The sequence below is a fragment of the Peromyscus maniculatus genome, chromosome 4 (assembly GCF_049852395.1).
Source record: "Peromyscus maniculatus bairdii isolate BWxNUB_F1_BW_parent chromosome 4, HU_Pman_BW_mat_3.1, whole genome shotgun sequence".
Taxonomy (NCBI): Eukaryota; Metazoa; Chordata; class Mammalia; order Rodentia; family Cricetidae; genus Peromyscus; species Peromyscus maniculatus.
Genome location: NC_134855.1, coordinates 91,284,889 through 91,308,571, shown reverse-complemented (window position 1 = coordinate 91,308,571; position 23,683 = coordinate 91,284,889). Strand labels below are relative to the sequence as shown.

The following is a 23,683-nucleotide window of genomic DNA, read 5'->3' as shown; positions in this document are numbered from 1 at the left end:
AAATATATTTACAACATAATCTCAATACTTTAAGCTCAGGGAACATCTAGGAAGATGGGGCAGAAAGATTGTAATAGACAGAGGACCATGACATCTCCTGATAAGAAATAGCTCTTCTAGGAGCAAACAAATAAATATGAGGATAAGAAATAGCTCTTCTAGAAACAAACACATAAGCAAACAAATAAATATGAGGACACAGGGGTGGGGGAGTTGTGGGCAAATAAGATCAAGATATTTTGTTATAAATTCTCCAAGAATTAATAAGGATGTTATTTTCTTGAAAAGATGAATTACTCTTTCCTCACAATGGGCAGAGATTCAAACAAACATTTCTTCACAAATGACATACAAATGGTTAATATGCACATGAAAAGAATTATAATGTCATTAATGGACTCAACACACATAAAAGTATCCAAAAGAAACTGGAAAGATACTAAATTGCTGAGAGAGGTGATTTCTAGAAAGACGGGAGATGAAATGTGACTGAGTGATATATTAAGTAGAATTCCATTTTAAATGTATAGCACTAACAATGCTTATTTCTTTAAAGTTTTAGAGAGTATATAACTCTAGGTGATGAGAACATGCATTTTGCTTCTAAAATTTCCTCAAAATTCTAAAAAAAAATGAACTATTTAAAGAAAAGATTGACCAATTCATTTGATCATTTAAATTTTAGCATTCTTTTTCCCTCACCATTTCAAAGAAAAGAATCTTTCACTTTATATTAATTGTGCGTTTGTTGTCGTCTACTCTTGGAGGACTTGACACACTGTCTGGAGCATGCATTCACTAATCCAGTCTTCCTGCAAACAAGTAGAATGTGACTCCAATGAGTTCAACACGCTAACTGGTGCACCAGAAAGTAAATAAAAGTGAAACAAGGAGGAGTAATGTTTTGTAGAATCCAAGAAGAAATACATTTGCAAAACTGCCAACAGACAGCTGTGATAGGTCTGAGGGTCTATACCACATTGACCACTAACACTCCCCATTTGTGGCAACAACTGTGACTGTCTCCAGCCAAGAACAGATTGTATTATGTGGACCAAGTCCAGGTCAGACTACACTAAAGAAAGACCATTAAGAGAGATTTTCCAATGTAGATGATGGAGATACAAATAAACCCTCAGTGTGTATTCTTCCTGGAGTTTTTCCAGTTAGGATTCTGTCCAAAGAGCAATTATCATTTATCTCATGGTCCCTAACTGGAAGGGAACATTTTTGGCTCATCTTTTGTTTTAATAGTTTCTTTCTACCTGTCAATCCTGGTCCCTGCTTTTGGAGTTGGTTTGTTACCTGGCTTCTGCTTAGCATCATCCTCCCACTTCCTGAGTGTCTTGGTGGCTCTGTGACCACTCTTTGGGTCCTCTGGATACCCGAGAATTGGAGCTGGGGGAGTCATTGTGTGGGTTAAGAAATCATGAGGGATTGAGAACTAACTACAATCCTGTCCACACTGCAACACTCAACGAGGGGTCAGTTACATAAATGAACGTTTAATTGGGTAGAGTGAATTCTGTCCTCTCCTCTGACAACTGATTTTGAGGTTCATATATTTTACAGTGTTGGGATCATTTTTAACTACCTCTCTATTACAGCAGATTGGAACTTCTCCAAAGTGGGGGATACAATTTCATTGTCCCTGTCCTCAGTATTTGCACTGCACCTGACGTATAAGTGACTAATAGATAATAAATTATTGCAATCAATCTTTAAAGAAATTCAGGCATCAAGAACGGTGATGAAGGACTTCAGAGATGGCACAAATGGTAAGGTGCCTCTGAGCATGGGTACTTAAGTTTGAGTCCCCAGCACCCACACATAAGCCAGTAGTGGTGGCACATGCCTATTACTTTAATCTGGGATGGGGACAGAGACATGAGAATCCCTGAATCTCAATGGCTAGCCAGTCTAGCCAACTGGTGAGTGAACGACCTTGTCTTGAAAACTGAGGTGGAGAATGAACACTTGACAAAGCACACTTGACACAGACCCATGGCCTCCACATTCACATGTGCACACACTCACCCATGCACGTATATGCACACTCACATAAAGCACACATGCAAATGGAAAATAAATGATAAAAACGAACAGCACGGAGGACAATAGGCAAGAGTTCCTTAAATCATAGGTGGCTACCATATCCTCAGTGTTCAAGATGGATCCTGCACAAAGCAAACTGGCAAATTCTTATTAGTCTGTATACCCTCAACAATAAAGTCCACAAACTTTGAGAGGGCCAGCACTGTGCATGAATATCAGGTACAACAGGACCAATTCAGTTTGTGGCACTTCCCGTTATCCCCAACACATTCTCAGCCAGAAGCTAGCAACTGATCAGTGCCCTCTGCCAACTTCCTTGTACTGTTCGGTTTTCCAGAACTTCCTTGTACTGTTCGGTTTTCCAGAACAGTGCATTTCAGTTGTGTTTGTTAAACTTTTGGTCAAGAAACTTAGAGGAAGGCGACTATGAGAGACTAGATGAGAAGGGGTGAGAGCCCAGACAACTCAAGCAGTGTTAAAATAAACTAGCCCCTTTCAAGCCATCCTACAGATTAAGATGGTCCCAGTGAGTAACACACAACTCTAAGAATATGGCTTCCTTTCTCCAACACTTTCAAATGATCCCCAGTCAGCTATAGCAGAGGTCAGCACATATTTTCCATCAAGGGCCAGAGAGTAACTACTTCAGGCTGTGGGGCTGTATGTTGTGTTGCAGATATTCAACTCTTATTGTAGTATAATAATAACAACACACATGGGACATGGGGTGTGTGTTGTTGGGGGTCAGGCAATGCTATGCTCTAAAAATATTCTTTTTTTTTTTTTTTGAGACAAGATTTCTCTGTGTTGTTTTGGTGCCTGTCCTATATCTTGTTCTGTAGACCAGGCTGGCCTCAAACTCATAGAGATCCGCCTGGCTCTGCCTCCCAGCTGCTGGATTAAAGGCATGGGCCATCACTGCCTGGCTTTTTGTTTTGTTTTGTTTCGTTTTGTTTTGCTTTTTCTTTTTTTTAATACTCTTTATTCACCAATCCTGAGAAGTAAATCAGATTTGGCTCATAGGCCATAATTTACCAATCTTTGAATTGTACTATAAGATTCAAAGTCCTTATCTTAGCAGTCAAATTTCCTTCTTCTGGTCTAAATTTAATTTACAGTTACTTTTTTAGATGCAGACCTGTCTTCATAGGAATATTATGCTAGTTTAGTTTAGATGGGTGTTCTTGGACGAGCTACTCAGCCCCTCTGACCTCAGTTTCCTCATCTGTTAGAAGTGGGTATGTTACTACACCTAAGTAATGTTGATGTAAAAACTAGAGAACGTTTTATACATGGTTATCTCCATCAGGTGGTTCTGCATATCGGCCAAGTCAGGCACCATCCTTGTCTTTCTCATGTGGCCAAACTCCTTCCATTCTTGTGCTCCTAGCTTAAGTGCCAAAGTCATGAAAACTTCCTCCATCTCTCTTAACCAAAAATAATTTCTCTTTTTTTCAATGGAAAAAGCACTTTGGGACTCTCTTGAGGTCCTTAGGACTTTTCATCTCAGAATTGTGTGTCTTATTTCTCTTCACACTAGAAGCACATGAAGCAATCCATGGGCCTTTTGCATACCGGGGATCTTCCCTGTTTTAATATCTATCCTGTGTCTGCATAAGCCAGTTCTAAGTACATATCTAAAGAATGGCTGTCTTCCCATCTTAGTTTAAAAGTTTACTTATTAGTAAACTTATTTTCTGCCAACTTTTGGGGTGGGAACCCCAAACATTTAGGAGTCTAATTCTAGTTATAAATATCTAAGAGAAAGATTATTTTAAGGTACTATAGGCCTCCTAACATGTGTTAAATATTTATACATGCCAACTTAAGGTATACATGCCAAGATTCCTTAAGGTATGAGAGTACTTTACTCACAAGGCAACTGAGACTAGAGGAGGTATAACTGTCCCAGGTCAGGTGTTTCCCTATCTCACCCAGGAGGTAAAGACATTCTTTTCTTTTTGCCTTTAACTGAAGAAAATAGACTGGTTAGACAATCTCTAGGTATACAGATGTTCAGTCTCCTCCTTGACTCAATTGTTTAGGAACTTGTTTCTGTTTCTAGCTGAGATGTGGGTTCTATTTTTGTTTCTGGTCTAAACATTTACTCTAGAGTATCACACATAGTTGTTCATGACTGCTTGTAGTTAAAAGTGCCTAGATTTTATTTTAAGGGCTATATACTGAGCCCTTCAAATGTAATTTTAAATATAGGGGAAAGTATTTCAACACAAGCGTGCTAGAGAGAGAAAAAGCTGTAACTTCGGTACATAAATGCTTTAGCAAAACTTCTGGAAATCCTACTATGTTCTCGTCTTTCTCACTGTAATGCATACACTCTCCCAGGAGTCACTGCAGGCTCTTGCAAACTGAATGGCTGCCAGTGTGTGTTGTGGGAAAGCATAGATGTGAAAAAGGATGTGTGTCTGACGCTTCTGCCCAGGGAAGTGCTCACAACTTTGGTTTCACACTAGAGCCCCCTCGGTAAAGTGTTTAAATATGGGCATTGAACATGAATGATATGATGACACTTTAGATAGAGAAGACCAGGAATAGCAGTTTGCTATTATCTTCTTTAGGATTCTCTAAAGCAGGATGGAATTGTCATTATGGAGGCTGTTTCAGTGGACTTTGAGGATATTATAGATGTCCCTCTTGGTCCCGCATCTATCTTCCAGTAGGCTGGACGTTAGACAGCTCTGTTGACTTGGCCCTGTGGAGATGATGGCTCAGATCTTAGGATGCCCCTCATGTATCCACAAAATCCTATCTCCAGTTTGCTGAATCAAGTTGTTTCTTCATGGTTCGAGGAAACTGAGCGAGTGTACAGGCACAATTCTAAATAAGTGACCTCCACTGCTTGCCAAGACGAACAGGGGCTGTGGGAACTACTACCATTTTATCTTTCTTGACAGAATTCACTCTCTAGGCAGTTCTGGATTCTTAATGGTGGAACCATAGCACATGACTAATAGTTATGAAAGTCAAGGAAATAACTGAAGTCACTTTGCACTGATGGCAAAAGAAAAAAAAACAAACAAACAACAAACAACAAAAAAGACGGAATGTGTTCATTCCTCAGCAGAAAAGGAAACTTCTTCACCACAGCAGCTGATGAGAACATCTCTGTTTAGTTTCTGTGTTATTTACAAAGGGAAAAAAGAAGGTAAAATCCAGGGGAAAAAGCCACAGAGGCTATGAAACAATGACTGACTTCAGTTCATTCATCACAGGCAGGCCAATGGGGCAACATACTTAGAAACACGCTCTTCTAGCTCCATTCTTTCCTTGGAGTCTGACCCTTGACCCTGACCACTACTATCCGCCCTCCACTCTCATGGCCCTCAGGTCCATCTCACTAGCTGTCACAAGATAGAGCAGCAGGAATTCAACATAGATCCTAGGGCTTAGAACACTTAACTACTTACATATCAGGATTTCTCCTTTAAAAGTTATTCTATGATGAATTAGCCTATGATTTCTACTTCCTGAAATGTGACAGTTCCCCTACTCTGAGCCTAAGTAAGATATCCACTTACAACCAAGGATGTCCTCGCACGGCCCGGATTTCAACAGCTACACAAATCAGCCACTTCATAGCTCTCGAGGGTTATCACTTATAGTACCTAAACACACTTTGACTTGGAGTGATTAATTGCAGAACAAAGGCTGCTTCCGTTGGCAGAGCTTCTTGTCCAGGCCACAGGGGAGTGGAAGCGGAGTGGGTCTAGGCCTACCCTGGAATGCACGATCAGTTAAAGCCAATCACTCTGCACGTGGTAGACATAACACCCCAGCCGACCCAGAGATGTAGGTGCAGAGTGAAAGGCACCAGCACTGCATTTCCTCTCTTGGGAGAGGCATTCAGGAGGCGGCTTGGAAAGGAAGGAGGCTGTGTCATAAGTCTACAGATCACATTGAAAGGGGCAGGCAGCCTCTGGAAGACAATCCGGATTCTGAGACTGAAGACAGGCATGTGCTTGCAGATACTGATTCCCCGCCTTTTGGTTTTGAAACCTCCACCACCTACCGAGTCTCACCAAAGACTAGAATTGATACAGACTGTTTGTGCAGTGGCTGAAATAACAACAAAAGAAGATGATGAGACTGTCTGGAGTGGGGAGCCTTCCTGGTGCCCCTCAAATCATACTGCCTGGGTAGCCCCCTGTTGTATAGCTGCCCAAGTCTGGGGCTGTCAGGAGTCCCACACGTAAGTACTTTCAAGCTATTCTGGCTGAATGAAGACTTACTTTGTGTTTCCAACAGTCTCTGCCAAGCTAGAGAAACAGTGTGGACAAATATTCTCTCAGGTCCTGCTTTGAACGTCAGAGGAGTTTGAGCCTTGGAATAGCAATGGATCCCAATGATTTTCACTTCTTTCTTTTATTTTTCAAAACAAATGGAAAGTAATATAGTCAAGAACAGAGTCGGGAATTATTTTACCCCAGCAACTGGTCTTTGTCTTTCTCATCCTGTCTGTTACCTTACATATTTATTAAGGTTGTGTATTGTTGGGCAAAAATGACCTATATTGGATTTATTTGAGGTATTCTACCGCCAATATCAAAATAACTATGATGTCTCACTTATCAGCCATAGACATAAAATCGTATAACTAGTTTAACATGGCCAAATAAAACACAGTAATTGTGTATGTGTTCAGCATCAACTGAGCACTTGCTATATATAAGGAAATAAGAGGTGCTACAGAGAATATAAAAATCATATATAGACTTTGTACTTATGTTTTTGGGCACACAATTTATTTAATAAATCAAATGATTAGTACCAAATGAATGAAAAATAATTCATTAAGTGCTCAAGTTGATCGCATAGGGAAACCCTCAGAATTTTGCAGGAAAGACAGCTCAACAGAGGTTGGAGAAAATGTCATGAAGGGAGCATTCTGAAATCACTACATTAAATTCTTCAAGAGTGGTCTCACTCTTGTATATCTGAGACATAATGGATATTCTGAAAGCATGTGTTTAAGTCACGGACATAATAGATATTTTTTAAAGTATATGTTTATGTACTGCAAATGTACATGAGAATATGAAAATACATGACAAAATGGGCTGGACTAACCAAATGGAAAAGACAGTATTTAATCAGCCTGATCCCAGGGGTATACAACATAATTCTTCTAAAACATGTGTTGAGACTCCCAAGACCATACTTTGCAATGTGACCCCTTTGGATATCCTAACTCCCCTTTTCTAGGTAACATAACTCATCTGTTCTGTCAACAGGCAGTTTCTTACCCCAAATTTCAGGTACTTAGGGTTTGAAGAGACCTCCAAGATGACCTAAGTCTAGTCCTTTCTAAACTTGGCTAAGTAACGATCACTGGGGATGTGTTTCCCAAATGTTTACATCTCATATTTAAGGTAAACAGAATCAAGGCATTTATCAAATCTTAGTCAAGCACAGAACACATTCTGGGGCTGTTCCTAAGATCCCAGGCTTCTAGGCCCTCTCCCATTGGTTCCTGACTCAGTAAATGGGCTCATATTTCCACAGTTCTTTGGAGCCACTGATCCCCTACTGGCTCCTGTTTCCCCTTCGGCTCTATTAAAGGTGGTCTTTTTTGGTAGATTAGTGATATTTCCCAAACCCTCTATTCTCATGTTTTCCTAAGATCATTTTCTTCTCCACAATCACAAGGAATCTTCAATGCCCATTTAATAACATCTGACTCTACTATGAGGACCTTTCCATGCAGATAATCATATACTGGGCTCTGTGCTAGGAAATCTGCCACCAAAGGCACAACAGAGAACAGGATTACATCCTGGAGGTTCAGGGAGAACATAAGCTGCTAAATATTATGTTACTGTAGGTTAAATGCTAAAGGATGGTGTAATAACTCTTCTTGGCTGTCAACTTGATTGAACTTAACTAGAACCCAAGCTGCGGTGTACACCTGTGATGAATTTTTCTTGATTGAAACATCTGAGGAAGGAAGACACACCCTATATCTAGATCTTCTGAGGCATAAAGATCCTCCTTAGATCTGGGCCACACCAATATAAAGACATGGAAGAAGGAAGCTCTTGCTCTTTGCCTTCTTGCTCTCATTCACCAGCAAGTTCACCCCTGCACTGGTATTAGAGCCTACTTCTTCAGGATTCCAGTGTATACTGAAGACCATCTGAGACACCCAGCCTCATGGACTGAACAACTATTAACTAATAACAAAAACCACGGGACTTTAGCTGGGTGCAAGGCTTCCAGTTGAGCCTGCATTTCTTGGTCTCCATTCTATTTGTCCATGAGACTCAGTTCTACCTAATGGGCTAAGAATCACACAGATACATGCACCTCCTATATCAGACTACTGAAGTTACAAGGCACATCCTCCCCCTCTCCCATACTACTGGTAGTAACTGGATAGCAATGAAGGTAACAAGACATGAGCCGTCTTCAGTTCTGTGAATAAGGACCACCGCTTAAGGATGACAGCCACAAAAGGAGAAAACCAGGTCCCCACAGTAACACTCCTCACATCCAGGTTGCTATGAAGGACAAAATTCACTGTTTTTCTTTAAGTAGCAGTTATTTTGGTCTTTGTTGTGGGAGTGAGAACTTTATCCTTACTGAGATGTAGAAAGTAAAATTAGTGAAGAAATGACTAATAAACTCTCAACGTTAGAAAGGGAAGTAGAAGAAATGGAGTAACAGTGCCCAGGTGAAACAAGGCGAGAAGATGTTCTTAAAAAAAAAAAGGTCAATGATAGTGGCTGAAGAGATGGTTCAGCAGTTAAGAGCATTTGCTGCTTTTCTAGAGGTCACAAGTTCAGTTCCCACCGCCCACATGCGATGTCCATAATCCCCTGTAACTCCAGCTCCAGAGGATCCAATGCCCTCTTCTGGCTCCATGGACACTGTACATGTACACATACTCTCTCTCTCTCTCTCTCTCTCTCTCTCTCTCTCTCTCTCTCTCTCTCTCTCTCTCTTAAAAATCCACAGTCTTATAACCCTCACCATGTTTTTAGTCTGTCCCTATTCATGGCAAACCTATCCTTTCAGATATGAGCCTTAGTCTTTAACAGCTGAGCCATCTATTGAACCTGAACAACATATCTTTAAATGTGCAGAAGTAGACCTAAATTTATTGCAGACAAGATAAGGAGATTTTCTTTTCTGCATTTATGACAAGCCTGCGTTTAACTTAGGTCCATGAGGGCCCTTATTGTTTGTGTACTTACAGAACTGTTTTCAACTATGACAGGGAAATTTAAAGTTTTGCCAAAAAACTAGTGGTTGATTATTTGTATTTTAAAGGGATTCCTTCAAATTATGAACGATTTTAGTGGTCAGGTATATATGGCCCTACATAATGGAAGGCTAGGGAAAAGAAAGTTGACTTCTTACAAGTCACTGGTATGGTTATGAATATATATCAGTAAGGAAGCAAAATTAAATAAATAAAAAACTGGTTATCTGAGATTTTTCCAGGGAAACTTTACCTTGTAAATATATGGATTCTTGTAGCACTGTTCTACAATCAAGGGGCTTTAAGTAGATGGAGGGATGACCTTGGTAAGTCCTTGCTCCTAGAGCAACATAACCAATAGGGTGCTGTGGGATAATGCTTTTGTATACTGGTTTAATAAAACACCGATTGGCCAGTAGCCAGGCAGAAAGTATGTGAGGCAAGCAGACTAAAGGAATGCTGGGCAGAGGAAGAGCACAGTCAGGCATCACCAGCCAAACACAGAGGAAGCAAGATGTGAAGGCAGAACTGAGAAAAGGTATCAAGCCACATGGCTAAACATAGATAAGAATTATGGGTTAATTTAAGTGTGAGAGCTAGTCAGTAATAAGCCTGAACTAATGGCCAAGCAGTTATAATTAATATAAGCTTCTGGGTGATTATTTTATAAGCACGCCATGGGACTGTGGGGGCCTGGCGGGACTAGAGAGAAACCTTCCGGCTACAATACAGAGCTCTGAGAACAGCCTTTGAGATCACCTAACCCAGCCTGGATCTCTGTTGTCAAGGCTGTGGCAGTTGCATAATTAACCATAATAGCTTCAAGGAATATACACAAAACAAAACCCTATTGGTCTTCGGCTGGAACTAAGAAAACAAAATAAGTAACTCTGTTCTCCCATGGTGTAAATTATAGCCATGCATATAATGAAATTTCTTATTTGCATTCCCCATAAAATTGACAAAACTCCTTGTTCACTCCTTACTGGACCACTGTGGGTTTTTTAAATGGTACTTTTAAAATTTGCTTTGGCTCAGGGTAAAGCATTTGCAGGGACTTTATTCCTGGAGTCTTGGATCCCCTGGGTCATCTTCACCTTTTGCTAATTCATAGCTCACTGTGTGGTTTGTGTGCATATGTGGGGAATGTCTGGAGATATCCTAACTGGTGAGATGTTTTGGAAGTAAGGATCCATGGGACAGGCAATTAAACAATCAAAAAAGTAAAAACAGAAAATGAGTGGAGAATAGGTTATTGAGGCAGCAGTAAAAATTTTAGGTTACCTTCTTGCAGTTGCTATGCATGTGACTGGATAATATTTGCATTTAATGGATGGAAAAAGATATGTACCAACAACCCTGGAAGTGTTTGAATGTTAACAGATGCAGATACAAAAGTACATGAAAAGGCAAAACCAATGCAAAGTTGCCACTGAGTATGAAATACAGTCTTGGTAAACTATAATAGTCCACCAAATGTAACACTGCAGAGACATGAGCCCAGAAAACACTTTTTTTTTGGTTTTTCGAGACAGGGTTTCTCTGTGTAGCTTTGCGCCTTTCCTGGAACTCACTTGGTAGCCCAGGCTGGCCTTGAACTCACAGAGATCCACCTGGCCCTGCCTCCCAAGTGCTGGGATAAAGGCATGTGCCACCACCGCCCAGCCAGAAAACACTTTTGTGTGTACATCTTTGATTAAAAATAGGAGACCTTCAAGATGAACATTAGTATTTTGTAAACAATAACAAAACTGGGAGAGTGATATTGTACACATTTGTCAGAGTCTAAAGGGCAATGAAAACTCCTCCCATTCTGAATCTCCTTCCACTCCTGTATCAGATCTTGGTTTGAAACAATTTCCAATATCTTCCTTAAAAACCTCAAGAGCAAAAGTGACGACCATTATCTCAAAATTGCACTGGTCTTAGAAAAGCAGAAAAGGCATTTCCTGAATCATGATGATTTCAAGCTAGAACAGATGAGAGTTAATGCTTAGTTCCTGCCTCATCCCAGTACTCACATTTGATTGGTTCCCTGTTCAGTAAGCATCTGGCCTAATGGTGCACAGTAAATTAATGGCGGGAAGTGAAGGGGAGAGATTTTGAGATCTGATCTCTGAATAGATCATACTACTGAACACTGTCTGAAGTCCAAAGGACTTCATTGCAGGATAAGCATCACCACTGGGGGCCACACAATGACAGAGAAGCAACCTTCTTTCTGCATTTGTGCTTAGACATGGAAACATGCTCTTTCACCTAACACTAGCTTAAATGTCAAAGAAAAATTAAAGCCATTAATATACTACGATGCAGTAAATTGCATTTCTAATGACACAGTTAATAGGATAAACCATGTGCCCAGGGAATCCCCCCTCTATTCTTAACCACAGGGTTTACGAGTTTAATGACATACCAAAATTGGACATTTTAATACAGCATTTAGAGAGTGCTCTAGCTTTAGGAGGGAGAGTTGCCAGCTTGCTATGGAGGCACGTGGGTCTCAAGGTTGTATTAGTCTAATGCATATTCATGAAAACCATACTAAGGAGAAAAATAAGTAAATATTCTGTTACCTAAAATTAACCTCAAGTGCCTTAAAGTAGTCCCAATTCTTTCATTTCATTTGGAAGCAAGGTATAAACATTTACTTCTGGGTCTTTCTCTTTGAAAATACTATTATTGATTAATCTATTCCAGTAACTTCTTGAGTTTCAGTTGGCCTTCAGACACATTTAAAAATCAAGTGATCTCAATTTCTTGTGATGAGATTCCCAAACCACAATTCTTCCCCCAATAGTTACATGATATCGAGCTTTCATTTGGCTATGGGTTTTGTTTTTTAAGAGTGCCTTTGAACAATTCTTGTGAGTGATGTCCTATTGCCGCATGGCATTTAGTGTTACAGAGATTTAATTCCTTTCTGGGAAAACTGTAATCAAAAATATAATATCATATATCATTAAATAAGTGTCAACAAAGCAATCATATTACTTCTAATTTCATTATAACAAGTCAACTTAAGTTAACTTGCTTATTTCACACTAATGAATACGTCTGTTAAGAGGCTAAAAGCTAAACTCCTTATCATAAAGAAGAAAAAAAAATTTAAGGCCTTCATAAGAAAATCCTGGATAATCAATTTAATTGCTTGAAAGGACATGCTAAAATGTCTTTCATGGTAGAGTTTTCTCAGCACGCTGCTTCCAAAAATCTTTCCCAAACCATCCTGAAAGTTCAGAGATGTTTTAGGCTGACACTTTGCTGGTGATCCATCTTTTCAGAGCATGGCTGCAATGAAGAGACCCCGGAAAACTGCTAAATGATCAGGGAAGGCTCTTGGGAACTTGTGCCCCTGGGAAGGTGCTGCTGGTTTACAGAGTGTGAAGCAAGCAATTCCCCAAATGTACCCAGGAAACACTGCTGCCAGTGCCCATGCTGGGAATCGGAGAAAAAGCCACTCTGAAGGATGACTGGACACCACCACAGCAGAACCACAGAGAGTTTGGTCTCACTTCTGTGAGTGTGGGGGCAGGGCGTGCTTTAATTCAGAATACAGTTCAAGACTTCTACAGATCGGTTAATACAAAAAGCAATTAGTTACCCTCTGTGTTGTTGTTTGTCTGCTTTTGGACCATTTTTAGGCTTCAGAGATAATTCATTAAGAAGCACACTGAAAATCTGAGTAGAAAATTCCTAAGCAAAGGCTGCATGTTCAGAACTTCCTGACTGGTGCCTGGCAGCCTGGTCAGATTGTGGAGATGGAGTGACTCAGTAATGAACCAGTAGTCACCATAGATCAAGAAGAGGAACTTCACTCTTCTAGTCTCAAAAAGACTTTATTCCATGAAAGTTAACTGAGGTGCCATTACCTAGGGTGAGAATGCAGATTTGGAAAACACTGAAAATGATTGTGTCTTTGTGTTGGAACCCTCCAGAATCCTCTGCACTCACTATGAAATGCAGTTATGTGTCAATCATGCTACCTTGTGGTGTTGCAGGTCTGTCTCTGCTTCACTTTGTCTGCATCTTGAGTTCTCAGATTTCACACATTTAAAATTCCTTTCTTTTTCTGACAGCATCTCAATAGAAACCCAGGTTGCCCTCAAAACTCACAATCCTCTTGCCTCGGTCTCCTGTACTAGGATTATATGTATGAACCTCATTGCCTTGCTTGAATACACTCAATTTTAATTCTTTTTTTCCTGAAGAGGTAATGCTGGGAGATGTGCAGATAAATATTCTTCTTGTTGCTTTAAGGCGTGGTCTCATGTTTTACCCCAGGCTTTCCTGGAACTCACTTTATATCCTAGGCTGGCCTTGAATTCACGGCCATTTCCTTCTCTAGACTCCCATGTGCTGGAATTATAGGTGTGGTCATTCATACCTGGCCCCAAGATAAAAAAGAGTTTTGACTTCCTTTAGAAAAAAAAAAGGGGGGGGGTGTCTTTTAAAAATGTTCCTTGAGTAAATATTTAGAGATTTAATAATATTTAGTCAAATTCTCTAAATTTTCAACTTAAAAAGAGTAGTGTAAGGCAAAACATATTAGTATACATTGTCTTCATATATAAATACTCTCAAATGTGGCAATTTTTGCAAATTAGATAACAATCCACAACTAAACAATCTCTCTCACTTTGCAGAACCTTCTACCTCTTTCTCGATCATCTTGAAGAACAGTCTCATACCTGTTCTCAGGAGTTAGAGACAAGACCTGTTTGAAGTTTTAATCCTTGACACCCTTTATGGAACCATGGCAGCCTGAATGCCACAGTCAAGCAGAGATACTTTCTTTCTGATAAAGTGTTAAAGTTCTCTCTCTCTCTCTCTCTCTCTCTCTCTCTCTCTCTCTCTCTCTCTCTCTCTCTCTCTCTCTCTCTCTCTCTGTCTCACACACACACAAACACACACACACTCACACAGTACTTATGTTCAGAGTTGATTTTTTTTTCTTTTACTCCCAACTAATAAAATCAAGAGACTGCAAGGAGGCCGAGCGGCACACAGTTTGATGTCCTCAGCAGGATACAGGGAGTCAGAAGTGATGCTGTAAATCCAGCGTGGGGCTTCAACACTGTGTGAAGTGTGGCCTGAGCTGGGGAGATTTCCCTTTGATGCAAATGCAGTATATTAATGGGAACAGCATTCACTTTTATTTGTCTGTACTGTCTGCCACAGCAAAGCTGCCTCATTTAGCTTGGGCCAACATGAAAATACACAGAGAAGCAATCTGTTGCAAATTAGCACAACTCGCCTTTCATTTACTAGCTAGTAATTGGAAGGGGTTAAGAGAACGGAGCTTATCAGATCATGTGAGTGTATCTTGCCCACAGGGGCAGCAAGCTTTCCCTGAATTTCTCCGGGAACCCCGAGGCAAGAATCCTTCTTGGATGTTGACTTGATGCAAAAGAGAACACTGGCACATGTGAAACAGGCGTGCTTTGGAAGACTTGAAAAGACGGACTGCTCCGGAGGCATCTGTGCTTCCTCCAACCTTACCTCTCTTTAGATAGGCTCTTACTCTCCCGTTTCCAAATTGTCTTGAAGTCGCTGCAGAACTCAAACCATACCATAAACACATAGCTTGGGGTGATCTCCTTCTCTCCAGTCTTTGGCTTCATTCCAAAATATCCCACCGTTGTTTCAAAACTGCAGAAGGTGGGGGGAACATGCAAGGGGTAAGTAAGTAACTGTCAACACCAAAACCCACTAGGGTGATGAGAAGGGATACTGTCGGAAGCTTCCCACATGACTCTTCCCTAACACAGAACTCAGGGCTCACAGGTACTGGAGAGTACCCCAAACTTTAGAAAGCCTGTATAGATCTGCCAATAGAGTAACCATGATTGGGAAAACTACCAGGTACATCTTATCTGTGTGACTGAAGAACAGCACAGTTCTGAGGTTACATAACCTAAGCATAAGTTTGTTCCCCATTTTAAGTTCATGTCAATTTTCTGATCTTCACTCTGTATTTAGTGACTACATGTCAGATTATGACATATTGACTGCTCCAATAATAGTCAGTTAGATGGCCAATTGGGAACAGAGAAAATTAGGAAACTTCTGTCCTCCTCTCTGTGTTCTGGCATGCTCTGGTTCCTGGCACCATCACTTGGCATCTCACTCTCATTTTCTCAAGGGTAGAATAAGAAATTTATGCTATATGGCCTTTAAAAGAGCTACATTTTAAAATGTGACCATAATACAAGAATATCAACCACTAACATGCAAAAACAGATGTAACTGTGAGCCTAGCAAGGTTAGATGAAAAAACAGTCTCCAGTCAGGCTAGAAAGGAGCTCAGACTTCTCTAAGGTAGACTCTTGGAGAATGCTGTGACCTGCCCCATGAAGGCACACTGCCCACTGCCTGACTGGGCCTCCCAAGCAGCCCTTCATGGAGGCAGTAGCTTTGTAAGGATTTATAGCTCTGAACTCCGTCTTTTCCCCCCATGCCCTCACCCACCCCAAGCTTCACAGGCTCATTTGCCAAGAGCAAGAACTCTTAAACAGCCCCCTTTCAAGGGTGTTGGAAACTAATCAAAGCAGGAATGGCCAGCCAGGTTTATTACTCAATGCTCTATCATCTGCTCAGGCATGGTGTTTTTTGTGGCCATCCTGAATACTGAGTTTCTAATGGGACTCTATTCGGTGGTGATTGTAAAACCCCAAAGCCCTGTGACTATTATGGAGCATACTTTCATCTCCTCCTCAGTTATTGGGCAATATGTATCTCATAAGATTTTATCACATTTCACAGATGAACTGTTAATTGATTCCATGGCTACGATTAGGTGAGATCCAAGCTGGAGCTGCTGCTCCAAATCTCATAAATCCTGTGTGCTTCTGTAAATAACAAATCTGTTTTTAATGCAAATTAAAACTACTGGCCGGGGAATTTGGCCCCTAGTTATTAAAAGTAAGTGGAGAAAGGCAATGATGGCAGCAATATCTGAAGGGACTTTCTGATAATTCCAAACACACATATTTTGGAGCAAAACCAGTAATCAAAGAAAGTAGCAAAGTCAACTCTCACCCCAGACGTAACACCCATATCTACAGCTGTCAAAATACTGATAAAACCAGATGAGTATTCTGCACCATATACCTTTACTTCATTCAACATGGAATTTACATTGTAATATGAAGCTATGCAGAGAATTATACAACCAACAGAGGCAGGCTGTGGATTTCCTACTGAGCTATTGGGTTCAGAACTAAAGAGACTGGGCAGGTTAACATTTCCAATAGTCTCATTCTTCAGATGAGACAATGGAGGCCTGGGAAGACTGAATGACCTCATTCACTGGCAGATCTGGGTCTCTATTCAGGTTCCCAACTCCCTGAGAGACACATGTCCTACTCTCCCCTTAGGTTGCTCATGGGCACTGATACAGGCAACTACCAAACAAGACAGACACTTCCTCTCATTTCTCTTTCAGATTCATGTATCACACATGGATCGCCCCAGGGGGGCGCACACCATCATTTCTCCTCTTTCCTTGTGTGCACTTTCTATACAGAAACAGAGTTGTATGTATGCAGACATAGGAGAGAAAATTTTTCACTTTGTATTCAGAGGAACTCATTAGCTCCCTATTCTATACTAGGATGTAGTGATGAGCATACATGACTAATTGCCGCGATTCCTCCATCATGACATCACCTCCACGTTATCTGGAGTCCACATTTGAACACACTAGACATTGGTGCAGACAGAAGTAACAGTGGTTCTGGTGTTTATCACAAACATGTCAGTCTCCTGGGGGTTTCTCTTTCCCCAACTCTGTCTTCACAGCTTCAGTCCGTGCATGTGTGTGTGTGTGTGTGTGTGTGTGTGTGTGTGTGTGTGTGTGTGTGTGTTGGTCATGGTGGTGGAGGTGGGGGTGTTGGGAAGCCCTACTTGCCTCTGTCAGAGGGGTTGAAAATGAAAAGACATGCTGCATTTCAGCATGTTTTCCCTACATGTTCTGGGAACATCGGTAGCAAGTGACTGTTTAGAAGAAGCAAGTAGAGTATGCTTTAATGATGGTGCTGTGATACTGACAGACACTCGCTCTGAGAAGGTGCCTCATTTGATCCCAATGCGCCCCTTCTATTTATAAAAAGGCTCAGAGCTACACTATGAACCCACTACTGACTGATAATGTCCAGACTATTGCCCTACCCAGTCAAAATGTTCATCCCAAAAATTCAGTTTTGGTTCACAGAACACTGCACTGAAAACTTGACATTTGGACAAGAAAATCATTGATATTTAATTTCCAGGGCAATTTTTTTCCAATAGACAGCAGACAAAGGATGCTGTGCTTTTTGAAATGTCCAATTCTCAGCACACAACTCCCAGATAGTATTCTACTTTTTTTTTAAAAAAGGATAATGTCTAATCATATGTTTTGTTTTATACCAACGTATTTCATCTCACTTTAAACTAGTCCCTGATTCTCTTCCATCACATTTCCTTGTCTGGTCCACATCCTTTAAATTTGGCCAAACTTTTTTTTAAGGGCAGATGATGATTGTATCAAAGAGCCCAGAGCTAAGCAAACTGCTCTACACTTAGTGTGGAGATGCCAGAGCGGGACACATGCCCTTGCTGTTTTCTCATGCGTGCTTCCAGAAACTGCTTAGGAAAAGCAAATATTCCTTGGCCTCAGAGTAAATTGTTTCTCTTGAGAATAAAACATAAGAATTTACTAAGTCTCACACGAATATTGCAACACTGACCACAGCCTCCTTAAAGAGTGCAAGCAAACAACCGTGGTTTCTACATTAAAGATGAGATCTAACATATTTCAAGTGTGACATGAAAGCTAGCCTACCTTCACCACAAAGTCACGGAAAATGCTGACAACCAGAAGTTATGACTCCTCTTAGCATGCCTAATGCACAGCAGCAGCCCAGGCCTCTCTAAGATGGGCCCCCCTGCCCTTCAGCAGAAGTCTTGAAAAGGGATTAGAAACTTGACATGCACCCCGGAAGCTGAATTGCTGCTTGGCCTGATACCAGCCTGCCCTTGTTGATAGCCTCTTCTCTGAGTGCTGAGTGTCTCTGACACTAATTTTACACACCAAGGAAAGAAAGCGTAATGTAAGGGTAAGTCCAATAGAGGGGAGCCAAAATCTAAAAGCACAACCGTGTAATTGTCTTAGTTTTCAACAATTATCATGATAGGACGATGCTCATGATTCAAGAACATGTCCACACTTAGAAAACTACACGACTGGCCTTCATTTTGCTTTCATCGGCATCTTAATTTTGTTGGCAGATTACAGCAGGAAGCAGGACTAAATGTTGGCACCTGTCTCTGGGTTTTTTGAATCGTGGCTAGAGTGAAGGAAAAGGACCCATTCCTAGTTTATGCATTCTTACATTCATAACTACGGAATTATTCTCATCTATTTTGTAAAGCTTTTTTTTTTTCCCTTAGATGCTACTTCCTACCCCCATTCCCTCATTGAATTATCTGGAACTTTTAGAATATTTAACAGTCAGTGGTACCTCAGGCCTCTCTCCTGAATGACTCAATATACTAGAAGAGAGGTACAACCAAGGGGCAACTGAGGTGAACTAATTAAGAGATCCTTCTCCCAGACGGATTCTGGGTTCCACCAAGTGAGATGATGGCTACCCTCTGGTGTCTGCTGAGAGAATCAGGAGTTAAGAAAAGGGGTTAAGCTCAAAGGAAGAACCCTAGGGCCTCTTCTGACTTCTGAGAGAGTTTTTGTCCATAGAAGGTATCCCTCTTTCTGCCTGTCCCTTGTCTATAAAAACCCTCTACCATCTGAGAAAAGAAACTGAAGTCAACCTCCTAGCTATTTATGGGAGTGGTCTAACCTAGTTATGATGCTAAAAGAAAGTCAACTTTCTTCCTAACTTCCATAAGGTGGTTCAGCAACAGAATAGGAAGGAGAGTCAAATGGATGGAACAGGATCATGTCCTATGTGATGGGAGGGGCATCACTTCTGGCTTACTGTTCATAGATGTTTCAACAGACAGGATCCAAGGACTAGCTGTTCAAACACAATCCAAGTGAGATGAGTTAGTCATACATGGTCAAATGGCACAAGACTCTACAAAAGGTAGAAAATAGAGCGATGTTGCCCAGGCCTTGTGGAAGAAGGGCTGATATGAAGAGTTAGTGCTTCACAGTTTCAGAGTTTTGGATGGAGTTCAAGATAAGATAGTTGCACAGCAATGCGAATATCCCTTATGATTATAAAAATAAAGGATGTTTAGTCAGAAAGAACTGAGTCCAAATCAGAGCTACTTACCTTTTCTGTGCATTCTCCAAGTGAATTTCTTCCATTTTATGCTCTTTTTTGGCTGTGGAAGAGAAATAATAATGATTAAGCTATTTTCTTACATAATAACCCTTGTGTAATCATATAGCTTTGATCACATTGATTCATTATTACAAGAATTCAAGAGTGTATTTGAGTCACATGCCTGGAGATCATGTTAAAAAACAATGCCGTCTTGAGCATGGCTGTAGCTAGCCACAGTCAAATAACTCTGTTTTGTCTGGAACACCCTTGAGAGTGAAAGGGAATGATAATAATTATAGCTGGAAAAAATACATAAATTGGAAACGTTCTGATAGATGTGGTTGCTCAAGCTATAGCTGGCCTCCTCATGATCATTACCATTGGCCCATTGTGCTCTCTCTCACCCCCAAACATTAGAGTAGTGTCTGCAGCAACTCTGCTGGAGTTCCAGAGCAAGCACAAGAATCCTTGCGCAGTCTTCCTTCCATTCACAAGTCCATTGTCAGTCTAGGGGAACCTATCGATGTTTGTCTCAGGTCAACATTTTGTAAATGCATTAGGAAAGAAATGCATAAGATTACCGTGGAAATTAATGACACTGAGATACAATATGAATCTACAGATGAAGAGTTCATGTTCTGGGATTATTTAATAAGGAGATTTCATTCTAGGTGTTTTACAAATTTTCCTACTTTGAAGATGATATTATTATGTATGAAAATAACATTCACACTTTTAAAATACCCAGAAAAAATTAAGTAGGCCACAGCATAATCTATGGGCAATCTAAGATGACTTTAAATGAATGAACAAAAAGTCAGTCATAATAATCTCTATTGAGATACTTCATGAAGGGTATTAAAGGATTTACATTATTAGCATTGTATAAAACTTGGGTGTGCCACTTACTACCTTTGTGTGTGACTATGGAGAAGTTACTCATGACCAAATGATTAATCATTGCCTCATCTGTCCTTTAAGAACAGCCATAGTAATCACTGTCAAGGTTAAATGAGACAATGCAGGTACAGGGCTTAGCACACAACACATGCTCCCTCCACGACATAACAGGATTTATTAACACCTCATCCTCACTTTCTTTGTCGCTCATTCAGAAATGGGCTTCTCCCTGATATCATACTTGACATAATTTCTAAAGTGTTCATAATGTCCTAGGAGGCCCTGGACAGGGAGACACCATCCTTTCTTTCCCACGTTCATTTCTGTGTGGCCAGATGAGGTTTGAGCACACTGAGTGCATCTGAGACTCTTTGCCCCTGCGGTTTCTCTTCCCTGGAGTACCCCGCTCAGACTCTACATAGCTGTTTCCCTCCTTGCATTCAGGTCTCAGCTCCAATGTCAGCTTCTCTGATGGGTCTCACCACAGAGAAGAACATCCATTCCCACCTCTCATCCCAGGTCCTCCCTCATGGTCTCTTTCTTTTTGCTTCACTTTCCTACCCATTGCCTCTATCTACCCAACAGATGAGACTACTCCTAATACCACATCTGCCTATAATACCACAGTATAATGTAAGCTCCACGAGAATAGTGACTTCACAGTTTTGTTGCTTTCTGCTGTAAGTCCAAAGCAGTATTGAGTTTTTATACACATCAGTGTATATATTGGTCATGAAGTACTTAAAAGGAGAAAGACTGGCTTTCCTAAGCAAACAACTGAATATTTAGACTATAAATGTAAACTAAATATTGTGGGATAATGTGGTATGTCATCACTATGTACATTATATTTCAAGTAATAAAATTGCAACAATATTAAATGGTCTGGCTTTGATAAGTGCATCATTTTATGGGGGCTAAGTAGTACTATAGCCCTCCTTTGCTATAATACTTCCCCATAGTCCCAATAGACATTTCTGTGCATTACTCTGATTCTCTGCCAATCAGATGCTGAGAAATAACCTGAATCTCTCAGGTTCCAAGTGTCCCTCAAATGTGAAACAAATCAAAGATTTTTTTTTTTCATGTCAAATGAGTTTAAACTCCATGCATGGCTAAACAGAAGGACAAATTCCTTTGAGCCTTGATGGTCTTCCTAGAGCACCTATGCTGTTCTGTCTGTCATTGGATAGTTTCCAGTTGGCCGAATCTATGATGTAGCAAGTCAACTATGGCCAACCTGTCACTACATATGAATTTAGTGACAAGAAATAGTATATTCAAACTGAATAAACTAGCAGGTAAGACCTTCAACATCACTTCAAATATGGTGACTTGAAAAGAAACAACGTCTGAAAATGCAAAGCAGGTGTTACTCAGAGGTAATGAACTCCATAGAATCTCTGAGAGTTTGGGAGAAAGGGTTCTAAGGAAAGTGATAAGATCTAGTGCCTTTCATTTTTCCCCTGCTAAGGGGCTCTGTACAGACAGAAAGGGACACACTGTGATGTAGATTCTCGACCAGCCTAACATATTTTGCTACCACAAGGCGTGACATTTCTGACAGTGTCACTGACACATTTTAAGTTACCAAATGCTCCATTTAAGCCAAATTCAAATATATTGTTTAGAAAGAAAATGTTTAAAGACTGGATTCATGGAACTAGAAACTAAAATTCCAATATCATTAACAAATAAAGCAATTTGGGGCCAAGTGTAAGAATCTCAGTGATTTCAAATTCGAGCCCTCATTTCTCAGAATTGGAGTTGAAGTCTTGGGGTGTGTAGGTGGATGGGAAATGACAAGGTGATGAGAAAGCTCTGTTCCATTCAAGAGATGGTAGGTGCTCATCTTATTACTGCATCTTCTACATTTCAGAGAGAAGAAAGGATAAGTTAATGTTTAGCAACACTCCATACAGCAAAGAGAATACTCTTGTTAGTCATAGCTTCCTTGGCAACCAGTGACACCAGCCTGAAGTAGCTATCAGCATCTTGAACTAGGTGAGTTCATTCATAGATTCCATGTGGCCAGAACCTTATTTTAGGTGCTTGGGATCTAGCAGAAAGTGGAGCTGCATCTCCACTGAACTTTGACTTGAGTTAGGGAAGAAAAACCTGACAAGATATGGCACGCTGTAAGCAACTGTTGGCAACTGGTAGCAGGAGATTTTTTAGAGCACAGATGACACCCACAAAAGGAGCCTTTGTGAGTGAGTTACTGGATTAGTCGAGACAGTCAAAACTGGAGTACCCCTATGCCGGTAGTAGCTTCAAAACCGAGGGTACAATATATTGATAATAATGAGCCTTGTGAAAATTTTCCTTATCCTACAACTTTAACTAATGTCCCTAGATCTATGTATGGAATGTACTTAATCTTCTACTAGGCAAAGTCACATGAGTAAGTGGCATTTCAGTGTTTCTAAGTTTTCTTTCCCCACAATTTAAACTGTGGCATTAATAGTGGGGGTAGGGTGGATAGGCTTCTTAGAAGACTAAGTTTGAAGTTAGAAGATTAAATTGGGGGGGGGGTTGTCAGCTGGCATCAGGAGATATGGGAAGATAACATGGGGCACCCCCACCTTGCTCCTGGCTCTTGTTTACAAGACTCTCTTTAAAAGCCTATAGGAAGTTAAATATAATTATTTTCCAAATTGGGGGATAAAGCCACAGTTTTTAAGACAATAAAGGTAATTTAAAAGAATTCCAACAATGAGAAGACTCACTTAACACCAATTCTGCCTTCCAAACTTCTTATCAAGGCTACACATCCAGGGGGCTCTAACCTTTTCACACTGCAACCCGACATTGCCATCTACAGATGTGTCAGGTTCATGACTAACTATGCTGGTTCATTTTTGTGAACTTGACACAAACTAGAGTCACCTTCGAAGAGGAACCTCAGTTGAAGAATTGCTTCTATCAGATTGGGCATATCTTGATGAATGATTAATGTGGAAGGGCCCAGCCACTGTAGATGGTGTGACCCCTGGGCAGGCGCTTTGATGCTATTTCAGTAATGACCAAACATCTTTACCAGTAGATTATAAAACTACTTTCTTTGCTTATTCACAAGAAGCGACTCATCTGTTGCTTGAGATTGTAAAAATTCAATCACATCTTTAGACTCTGATTCTCATTCTAATTCTTTTATCTGTCTGCACTACAGTCATTGCCCCCAAAGACTGGAACCTCTCAAAGTCAAACACAGGGGTAGGAATCAACTTCC

The 23,683-nt window shown here is 40.6% G+C and overlaps 1 protein-coding gene across 4 annotated transcripts in view; it reads right to left on the bottom strand.

Moving 5' to 3' along the window:
- The window catches only part of LOC102908789 (formin-1), a 289,240-nt gene that overhangs the window by 2,750 nt on the left and 262,807 nt on the right, over positions 1 to 23,683 (bottom strand). For all 4 annotated transcript variants that reach the window (XM_076570309.1, XM_076570310.1, XM_006983846.4 and 1 more), the window contains 2 exons: positions 19,558 to 19,609; positions 14,780 to 14,929 (listed from right to left, as the gene is read on the bottom strand). In XM_076570309.1, the coding sequence (XP_076426424.1) occupies positions 14,780 to 14,929; positions 19,558 to 19,609 (202 nt within the window). The remainder of the gene's footprint in view (positions 1 to 14,779; positions 14,930 to 19,557; positions 19,610 to 23,683) is intronic.